The sequence below is a fragment of the Centruroides sculpturatus genome, unplaced genomic scaffold (assembly GCF_000671375.1).
Source record: "Centruroides sculpturatus isolate CEXI.00-Female unplaced genomic scaffold, Cexi_2.0 scaffold68, whole genome shotgun sequence".
In the NCBI taxonomy this organism is placed as follows: domain Eukaryota; kingdom Metazoa; phylum Arthropoda; class Arachnida; order Scorpiones; family Buthidae; genus Centruroides; species Centruroides sculpturatus.
In genome coordinates, this window is record NW_019384331.1 from 460,264 (window position 1) to 471,936 (window position 11,673).

Genomic DNA, 11,673 nt, shown 5'->3' on the forward strand with positions numbered 1-11,673 from the left:
AGTATTAAAAGAAACGATCGTATTATTTTTTTACATAAAAGATTTTGGGCCCTTTTTTTCTTCGGTGCCTTGTCAATTTTCTCTGCAGATCCATAAATCTGTATTTAGACAATGTAGATAAAAATCGAGCTTGTTTCTTATATTTTAAAATAAGGAATTCAGTAGAATTTATTAATAGAGTTCTTACATGTTAATAAATTTAATGAAAATCTTTAAAATATTTTCGAGTTGCCTTATAATTAAAACATTAATTATTTTAGCCATTTAATCCTAAAATTAACTCGTTTCATATGTTCTAATGTGATTCCTGCCGGTTTCCTTCGTCTTCGTGAGTGATAATCATCATTAATTAATTATCAATAATACTAAAAATTTACATGGTAATATTTTTCAATATAAACATAAATAACTATTCGAAAATACTACTTTAACATTAAAAAAAATCATTAATTTTCAAGTCATTCCTGGAGTTAACAGACTGCAAAAATTAAGCACGAGTCTGGCTTCTCATTTTATCCTATTAAAGATTTTAGCAAAGACCAAAATGTATGTCTTAAAATACATTTTAAATAATAAATATTACTTAAATACTAAAGCTTAATAATATTTATATATAAGAATTTATATACTTGCAGTTTGTGGACGTTCTTGCAGCTAATATGACCGAATTGGGAGTGCAGTTGTATTTAACTTGTAAGTAATTTATGTATCAGATCGTGTTATTGGTGGAAACGTATGACGTCAATGATCGATGCACCATTCAACCAACTGTATCTTCTAATACTGTTAGAAGTTCTTGTTGGTGATTTGAGTTTATTTTTAATATCGAAAACGGCTTGTTTCTCAACGTGGCACCACCTTTTTTTTTTTGGATTTCTCCCGCTCTGTGGGCCTATAATGTGGGCCTAAAGGGCCTATAATATGGACCTACAATAGGGCCTATAATGGGGAGCCATTGTGGATCTGGTTGGGTGTTGAGGGACAAATCCGAGACAGACCACCCCGAAAAATTCCTTCATCATCCTAAATCTGTTGACGATGATAAACATTGATGAGGATGTACAGCGAACCTTCAAAACCATCATCACATTAACGAATGTGAGTAAATAAATAAAATCCAAGTTTAAATATTTATTTCTTAAAATAATTGTGATATTAAAAGTAAGATAATTTATTAAATTAACTTATAAAAGTATAAATACATTTTTTTTTATTAATCAAATGATAAAATATCTTGGGAATTTGTATGATAGGAGACATTCTCAATTGAGTTATCCTTAGGAAAGAAATACGAAACTTCTCTTCATTTCTAATCATAATCAAGAGATCGATGATAAAGAGTCCAGTTTCTGATTATATTATCATTTATAAAGGTCATATAACATTATATTTAACTAACAAATAGGAATTTATATGCAATAATATAAATTCTTACATATGAAATCATTTGAAATCTAACCATTTTTACCGTAAAATATTTTTATATATTTTTAATCAAAAATTAAAAATATATAAAGTTTTTATAACAAAATCTCATAACAGATGGTGCCACATGTAATTTTATTTATTGTGAATAATAATCGAAACGTGATTTTTAAAATAAAATCTCATAAAAGCCGGGAAAGTTACGCAACTCGCTGCTAGATTTTTTTTTACATCTCAGATGTTTTTGTTTGGATAGAGCGTATACTTTCCTTATGCTCAGTTCGAACTGTCTAATACATTATGTAAATGTTTCATAAAAAGATAACTCGTGTTTAATGTCTTACCTTTAATTACTAGGGCTGAAGAAGCTATCAGTCGACGTCTATTGCTTCTTCCTCTCGCCAATTCTTCCGAGCATGTTGGCCATTAGCGTAACGTGGCACATTACACTACAGTCGTCGTAATGTTTTTTTTTTTTTTTTTCAAAAACTTTCGCACTTTCAGCATTGTTTTCTTTCTGATGAGCATGCCTGATCTCTGCTGTAATCTGCTGAAAAGATTTCGGGGTCAGGATGGGGATGCCTGTACGCCCGGAAGTCACTTTTAGTTTAATGTAACAAAAAGGAATTTTAAAATTTTCTTAAACCTCAAAGTTTTGTGATGGTTGGGCATTAGAATAGTCGGCAAAATTCAACTCTTGTGCTCCCATGTCCTTATGCCATTGATCAAGAATGATTCTCGGGATAGAGCAAGACTTCCAAGAGCTTCCTGAGAAATCTTTACAAGGAAACTGTTATACGCGCGAAGACGACCCGAAAAATACTCTACGTGGCCAGCTTATTAGTGAAGCGCGAATCCACAATCAGTAACTAGTTTTTAATGAATTTGGCTCCGAAAAGGAACTGTCATTATTCAGAGTTCCATTGTTTGCTTTATATTACTTTGCTTTAATTTTGTATTGCAAGATTCTACCGTTGTTTCCTATAATTCTAATCCCGTTTTCTATCTTTTCTCATACTATCTCCCTATTTAAGGATAGTGTTCGAGCATATCCTAACTCTATGTGAAATGATTAGAATAGCTCGTTTCTGTAAGGACCAGTTGAAGACCTTCAACTGGTCCTTACAGAATCATTTCATTTCAGTAAGGATTTCTGTAAGGATTTCAGTTGAAGGCCGTTGAAATCGTGCAATGATCCGTCGAAATCCCACTTTTTACAGACAGAGATCACGAAATTAACTACAAAATCCAAATTTTTAAAACATTAAATTTTCTTGTTGTTGAAAGAGGATCAATAAGGATTGATTGGTTTTCTTCAGAGGAATCTTATCTTTTCATTTATTTTGGAGGGAGCCGATCGGTCTTTTCATTGTTATAGTTTATATATTACATACGTATATACATTAATATCCCATCTGAATCTTAATAAATTAGAATAATTCGCGTTCATTCGTCGTCTCGTTTTCTCTATTTTCATAGATGTTTTCTGTTACCGTAGTCAACAGAATAGTACAATTTTTTATAAACTAATTTCTCTATAGAACATTAAAAATCGTCGAAAAGATTAAAATTATTATATATAATAAATAGAGATTTTATTGTAATATTCAAGGAATTAAAACAGTTGTTTTTGCATTACAAAGTTACAATTCAGATTAGAATAGGAATATTTCTTAATTAATGCAAGTTCTATTTTCACAATATTCGCTCATTTTTCTTGCAGAATGGATAATTTCAAAGAATTGAAGGAGTGACACACCTCGAACCATGCCGAGCCTGAGGATGGCGCCTGCTCTTGGCCTCGTGTAATACGGGTGCTTCCGAAAGATGCGGAGGAGGAGTCGCATACACCCTACGGTCGTCATAACTCCGGACAACAGTGCCTCGTCTCTCGTCCATTACGTTGAGTGGCAATATTCCGAAGTTCCTGAATGGACGGTGGAGACACGGTCACGTGAGACGGGACTCGACAGAAAGGAGTCCGAAGAAATGGCGGACGAATCCGTCGAGCGTAATGGAAAAAGGTTGTTTTGCTGCTGGAAAACAAACCCTTTTTCTGACGAGGCCTTCTTACACTGGATTTCGACTTTTCACCGAATGTGACACAGCCACCCGGAATTGACCTTTCACCCGGCTACGACTTAATCAACTGGACTTGACTTTCCATCCCAATTTACGGAAGAATACTTCGACGCCATTCGAGATTCGTTCTTCCACTTCGGTTAAAGTGCATAGAACATCGACAGTGACGTCTATCGTGACCAAAGTGACAACGAAACATTAAGCAGTGTTCTCGTGTTTAATAGCACTGCATTGACTAAGGGGAAAATGCCAATATGTTGTTGCTAAGGCCTTGCATAATAAGGCCTCGCGAACGTTTATGCGCCGTGGACTAAAAATCTAACATTGCCACGACTCTGATTATACCATAAGTATACATACACGTATATCATTACTGGAATTGTATTATAGATTTGGCATGGTCCATGAGCATGCAAATGGTGACAAACGCTATATGACATATCTGGACCTACTTTTTTTTTTTTAACTCTTTCCGCCGTGGGACACTAAGAGGGCCTCTTTTTGCAAGCCCATTATGGGTTCGGCCAGGCCCACAATGGAGCTGCCGGGTGGTGAAGGGCGGGGCCCGACATATCCGAACGGACCACCCTTCGAAAAGTTCCTGGAGATTTTTCGACCCGTTCGGATTCGAACCCGGGTCCCCCAGAGCGAGACATATCTGGACCAGACTACTTAATATTTCTGTGGATCTGACTCAGATTGAGATTTGGTTTCCTAGAACAGCAGGCACATGGCTTAGCCATCTTGGCCATCCAGTTATTTGCCTTAAATTAATTAATATCGAACTATTTTTCATGCATATTTTAAATTAATGTAAAGCATTTCACTTATAATCAGTCAAGTGTGTATTGTATTTGCAGGACTATGATATGGAATAAAATTACTTAAATTTTAAGTTTCTTGATTAATAATGAACTTTTTATTTCATTTTTCTAAAATATAAAACAAGTATGCATAGATGTAAGTTATTGTGAGATTCTAGGCTCAATTTTTAATTAATTAATTAGATTAAATGTAACACTTAAATCGTCAACATACATTACATTTAATGTTTATTTAAATCATCAATATATATTACACTTACAAGTTAGTAAAAGCAACTATCTCGCCCTTTGTTTTGAAAAGCGGTCCCAACACCTGATTGTTGACGTCTAAGAACTGGGAATTTGGAAACAAAGATGACAAAGAACATAAAACGAGTTTATTGTGAATAAAAGTAACTTACACAATACTAAATAACAGTTCGTTTCGAAGATTGGGCGACTGGGTGCGATGACTGACAATTTAGAGTCGCTCGACCGTTGATGGTAATGGAGATGGAGATGGCGAGGGCCCAGGGGAAGAGACACGGTAGGAGAAGTGGTCCGGCAAATTTCGAGTTCCTCGATGTGATGTCGGATGAGTAGGAGTAATCCCGCGGATGCGATACAGATCAAATGCCGTAGGTATTTGAGGAAAACTGCCACTTAACCTTGAGATTCGGGTTTTTTTTTTAGGATTTCACATTCGAATCTCACCTTTTGATTGGTCCTGTCTCCCTTTTGTTTCTAGGTAGAAACCCGAGACTTAATCGGGTCACGAGAAAGACTTAATCGACGAGACTTAATCGGGTCACGGGTTTCGTGGCGTCTATCCAAACCTTTTTGTCTACTCTGAGCGGAGTTTGTTGATAAAACTATAAACCATGAGCTCATAATTTATCCCGTTGTTTCTATTTTCCGTCATTTTTGGATTTTAATGATCGCACGTGATGTTTTTCTAACCGTCTAATCTCTCCCTTTTTCTCGACTTTTTAACTTAGATCGATTGTTTATGAGCGCTAGTGTCAGAGTTTCATCTTCCCAGGCGGACATTCTACTTGATCCGTTACGCATTCATCTTCGCATCGCGTTTGTTTTGACAACTACAGTCTTTTTCCCCCATCTCCTCTCCATTACTAACATGACCTTTGCTCCGGCTTGACAATAGCGTTTCGCTTTTAATACAGCTATTAAAGGAAAAAGACGGGATGTTCACTAGTATTATGTTTTATAACTGAATAAAGATTATATACGTAAAATTTTAATTATTTTCTTGTACATAAAGTGTAAATAAAACAAAAAAATTAAAAAAAAAATCGAAGTTAAGTAATTCGACAGAAGAGTTCGCTACGGTCCTAATCTAAATTTAGAAAACACGTCACTGTTGCCATCTCAGAATATTTCCCGTCGTCCACTTTTTTTTAATTTATTCGAAATAGACGAATAAAAATTGTAAAATATTCCACAAAATAAAAAATAAATTTATTACTTTAGAGATTAGAGTAAACGCGTTAAGATTTAAAATAATAACGATTTTAAACAAGCGATTGGATGTTATATAACCGCGTTTACAATCAACACTCGGTCACGTGACACCAACAAGCTTGACGCTGAGAGAAGCAGAAAATTTAAAATGGTTGTCGTTCGTGGTCATTCGATGTTTTCTAAAAGCGTTCCAAAACAGACGTCATCGGAACGAACGTCCTCTCGTAAAAGATGCAAGATCAAAGAATCGAATATCGAAAGGTTTGCCTAATTATTATTATTATCGCGAATTTAACGGGGTAAAAAAAAAATATATATACAGTATATATATCAGAGCGCGCCTTTATCGGCTTTACACAGAAATAAACTCTTATTTACGTTTTAATAACGGTAATAAATTATGGTAAAAAAAAACGAATTTTCATGTAATTTTTAGAATGGATTTTAAATCGATTCGTTTTGAAAATATATTTAATTTTATTATCGAAAATACATTAAGTCATAAATCACACGTAAATACAGGGAATTACAATAATAATAAGATCTAGCCAATCGCTAATAGAGAAAAAAAAATAAATAATTTCAAAATTGCTTTGCCCTTCTGTCAAATGTTATTATCGAACGACAGATGGCGCTGCGGGCAAGGCTAATGTCTGCTTGTAAACGAATTACGTCATTATGTAGCTGCTTAACAAGGCGCCCAAATTTTTAAAAAGTGTTACTTATTTATCACAATTTTTTAGTTATTATTATTAATTTAATAAAATTAAAACTGTTCGAATAATGTTTATGATGTGTACAATTTTTTTTTGATTTTTTTGCACGTGCGTTGCACGAGTCAAACTTCGTTAACACGTGTATAAAAATTATTTCAATTACAAAAATCCGCATTGTGATACGTTGTATATAAACTTTATACGAGTGTGTGCTATTTAATTTCTTGTGTCTTAATTTCTAAGGTAATAAAAATATATAAATACGAATTATTATTATATGGATAAAGAGGTATCAGCTAAATGATCCAGGATGAAGTTTTTAGGAAATGTTACATAGAAAACATACAGGATTTCTATAAGGTTGCGTAAATTCATTACAATATGATCGAAATATAAAAAAATAATTTCTAAAATCAAATTTTATATAATAAATAGCATTAGGAATATTTCTTTGGATCTTTAAATTTTGTTTTATATATTTAAAAAAAAAAATGTTTATGGTTCCTTACATTTATTTTTATTTAAAAATTTCACACATTTTGTACTTAATCTTTTTGTTAATTTGATATGGTGTGTCAATATGTCGTATACATAAAATATTACATCAATTTTTATATAAAAAAACCTTTCTGTATGATGTTATATTTTATGTATGCTTCTTTTATTACTTTAGTTGACTGATGAGGGACAGAATGAGCCCAAAACGTGTAACACTACACATATCAACTGAATAAAGATGGTAAAATGTCAAATGTTGTAATTTGTGACACTTATTTGTGTTTGAGAAACAAATGAATAATTTTGTCAAATTCTATTTATAACATTTATCAAATGAACAGTATCCATTTTTATCTAAACTTTGCATTAACAAATCAATGTGATGACTTCCACTCAAAACACTGTCTAAACCTGCAATTGAGTGAGTCTAGAAAAAGTCTTTGAAATAACCAGTTTCTAATGCCAGTCTAAACTGTGTTGGAATAGTTAATAAATGCTGATGGATAAGTTGCAGTCAGCATTGTGTAGTAAAACATCTAATCTCAAATCCCTCAAGTCAAACTGGATTGTTGGTCCCAGTGAACATTTTATATAATATATTTTTCTCTTCCTAATGTTGAACAAAATTTCATATATTTCAGTGTTGTTTTAAATTTAGTCAAACTCAGCAGGTGCCAACCAACATATCAAGATATGCAAATCCTTTTGGCTTGTTTGGTAAAGTAACTTTAATACAGCTGGATAAAGGCGACAATAACAGGCCATTTCAAATGAAATGGGCTATATCATTGGTTTGCTTATCCATTTGTATTAAAACTGGTTGACCAGGCAATGCACCCTGTTCGTGAACAATGATATTCCCACTAAACTGTCGACAAAGTTTGATGTAATGTATTAGGAACCATTACTTGTACAATTTTTGATCCTCCCTCCCTGTTGTGTACAATAATGTACTTTTGGCAAACCCGTCTCCTTTAATTACATGTACGATATGACATTGAAGCAATATGAAAAGTTCTATATGAAAATATTTTCTAACTGATAATTTATTTACATGACTAATAAGTAGGCATGTAAGAACAAATTTATATGCCATTATAAATATATACATACCACTAAAGTCTACATAGAGAATACCTTGACCTTCTTGCTCCCCATCATTTACAATGTATTTTTGGCAACCCCCTTTTCTCCCTAACACTGTACACACAATGGATTTTATACAAAATTTATTTTTGAATAAATTCAGTATTGCATAGAGAGGTAATTGTGTAATAAATTCATGATATTTAAATCATTGTTACAGCCTCATATATTGTCCTAATAATGATTCAAATAAATATCATGGAATTATATATCACAGAATTACATCCCTTATTCATATTTAATAAAATTTTGCTTGCTATTCAACATATGATAACATAACACATCACTCAATAAGTCTCTGGTCTAACTAAGAAAAACAACTTTTTATAAATTCAACTTTATCCATCAACATATTCTCCTTCAAGAGTGATACATTCATTCCAATGCTCCTTTAACTTTTCGATGCCTTTTATGTAGAACTATTTTTCTTTGCTCTCAAAATAACTCTGTTTCGGCAATCACTTTTTCATTTGAGCCAAATTTCTTTCCCTGGAGCATTTTTTTGATATCTGCAAAAAGCCAGTAGTCAATGAGGGCCAGATCTGGAGAGTACGGTCGGTGAGGAAGCAATTTGAAGCGTAATTCATTCAATTTAACCATAGTTTTCATCGACTTGTGACATGGGACATTGTCTTGGTGGAACAGCACTTTTTTCTTTTGCATGTGAGGGCATTTTTCTTGATTTCTACACTCAATCGATCCAATAGTGCCATGTAATACTTGATATTGATAGTTTTACCTTTCTCAAGATAGTCAATGAANTTTGCTTGCTATTCAACATATGATAACATAACACATCACTCAATAAGTCTCTGGTCTAACTAAGAAAAACAATTTTTTTTTTATAAATTTGACTTTATCCATCAACATACTCTCCTTCAAGAGTGATACATTCATTCCAATGCTCCTTTAACTTTTCGATGCCTTTTTTGTAGAACGATTGTCTTTGCTCTCAAAATAACTCTCAGTTTCGGCAATCACTTTTTCATTTGAGCCAAATTTCTTTCCCTGGACCATATTTTCGATATCTGCAAAATGCCAGTAGTCACTGGGGGCCAGATCTGGAGAGTATGGTCGGTGAGGAAGCAATTCGAAGCGTAATTCATTCAATTTAACCATTGTTTTCATCGACTTGTGACATGGGACATTGTCTTGGTGGAACAGCACTTTTTTCTTTTGCATGTGAGGGCATTTTTCTTGATTTCTACACTCAATCGATCCAATAGTGCCATGTAATACTTGCTATTGATAGTTTTACCTTTCTCAAGATAGTCAATGAACAAAATACTATGTGCATCCCAAAATATGGATGCCATAACCTTGCTAGCTTACTTTTGAGTATTTGGTCGCTTTGGACGACTTTCACTGGCTGTTGTCCACTCAGCTGATGATCTTTTTGATTCAGGTGTGTAGTAATGGATCCATGTTTCATCCATTGTCACATACCGATGCAAGAAATCCTCTTTATCTCACTTGCACAGCTCCAAAGAGCACTCTGAATCGTTGACACATTGTTTTTGGTCCGGTGTGAGCAAACACGACATCCACTTCAAAAGCAACTTACGCATGCTCAAATTTTTGTGTAAAATTGTAATCACACTACCTTTTGATATCTTTAAGGTGTCAGCTATGTCACGCAACTTCACTTTACAGTCTCTCAAAACTATTTTGTGGACTTTTTTTTTATGTTTTCCTGAACAACTGCCAATTTTAGGTGACAGTGTTCAGCATCATCANGTTTTCATCGACTTGTGACATGGGACATTGTCTTGGTGGAACAGCACTTTTTTCTTTTGCATGTGAGGGCATTTTTCTTGATTTCTACACTCAATCGATCCAATAGTGCCATGTAATACTTGATATTGATAGTTTTACCTTTCTCAAGATAGTCAATGAACAAAATACCATGCGCATCCCAAAATACGGATGCCATAACCTTGCCAGCTGACTGTTGAGTATTTGGTCACTTTGGGTGACTTTCACTGGTTGCTGTCCACTCAGCTGATGATCTTTTTGATTCAGGTGTGTAGTAATGGATCCATGTTTCATCCATTGTCACATACCAACGCAAGAAATCCTCTTTATCTCACTTGCACAGCTCCAAAGAGCGCACTGAATCGTTGACACATTGTTTTTGGTCCGGTATGAGCAAACGCGGCACCCACTTCAAAAGCAACTTATGCATGCTCAAAATTTTGTGTAAAATTGTAATCACACTACCTTTTGATATCTTTAAGGTGTCAGCTATGTCACGCAACTTCACTTTACAGTCTCTCAAAACTATTTTGTGGACTTTTTTTTTGTTTTCCTGAACAGCTGCCAATTTTGGGTGACAGTGTTCAGCATCATCAGTGTTTGTACGACCGCATTTAAATTCAGTATACCAGTCAATAATAGTTGATTTCCCTGGTGCAAAGTCTCCATAATGCTTATCAAGCCACTGTTTGGCTTCAACAGTATTTTTCCCCATCAAAAAACAATGTTTAATCAATACACGAAATTCTTTTTTATCCATTGTTTTGAAAATTACAAAATGGGGTCACTAAAACTTCTGTAAACTAATTGTCAGAATGTCATGAACTTTTGACATATCATTTGAAGGTTGGTACTATCCAGAAATCATATGAGTCTGTCAACAGTGTTGCCATATATGCGTCAGACCGGAGACTTATTGAGTGATGTGTTATATCAAACAAGCAATTATTTATTGTGACATCATCACAATGCCACGATGCAATTTTTATTTTATATAAATTATATAACATTTATTTTATATTATTTATTATATATTTAATTATTATAATAAATTAAATAAATAATAAATTATACATTTTATATAAATTATGTACAGTATTATATAAATTAAATAAATTAAACTTATGCTCTAATAAAAATTAAAGTATATGCTCTCCACCTCAAATCAGAAGTGCTTGCCCTGTACATCATACTTTTCCTTTAACAATAGGTGTCAGTCATCTGTCTAACACCTTTTAGCGGAAAATTTTTGAATTGAAATAACATGATTTCTGGTTTGCATCAGAAATTTGTATATAGTTAATCAGAGCCTCCTAAGGTTTTCAAATCTGGTCTTGTCTTTCACCTATCTAACTCCATTCCTGAGATTAAGGAAAGACAGATAGATGAACATCAGTAGGAATTTATAGGTCTACAGTTTTTTTCAATCTGAAGCTCAATTTTAAATGAGTAATATACAGTTTGTCTGAGTAGCTTAATGTAATACAGTAGAACCTCGAAAACTCGTCCCTCGATAACTTAGCACTCCGGATAACTGGTCCACACCTTGGCAGGGCAAAAAATCCTTAGTTAATTAATTTTCATTATAGACAGCTTTATAAAAGTATAAAAGCTCTCATAAAGTATTTTTCTGAGGTCTGTCTTATCAGGTAAATTACTGTACACAGTGTATTCATTAATTTTCATTTTCATGTAGTGGCTCTATGCCTTCATAAAGGACGTACTTTTCCTTTGTTTAAGGGTATTTGTTGGGCAGTTTATTTGTT

General features: G+C 33.6%; 1 protein-coding gene across 1 annotated transcript in view; it reads left to right on the forward strand.

Moving 5' to 3' along the window:
* The first annotated feature begins 5,921 nt into the window (after positions 1 to 5,921).
* The window catches only part of LOC111629973 (cytoplasmic polyadenylation element-binding protein 1-like), a 72,641-nt gene continuing 66,889 nt past the window's right edge, over positions 5,922 to 11,673 (forward strand). Inside the window, exon 1 of the mRNA XM_023373947.1 lies at positions 5,922 to 6,053. Coding sequence (XP_023229715.1) covers positions 6,024 to 6,053 — 30 coding nt within the window. The 5' untranslated portion in view covers positions 5,922 to 6,023. The remainder of the gene's footprint in view (positions 6,054 to 11,673) is intronic.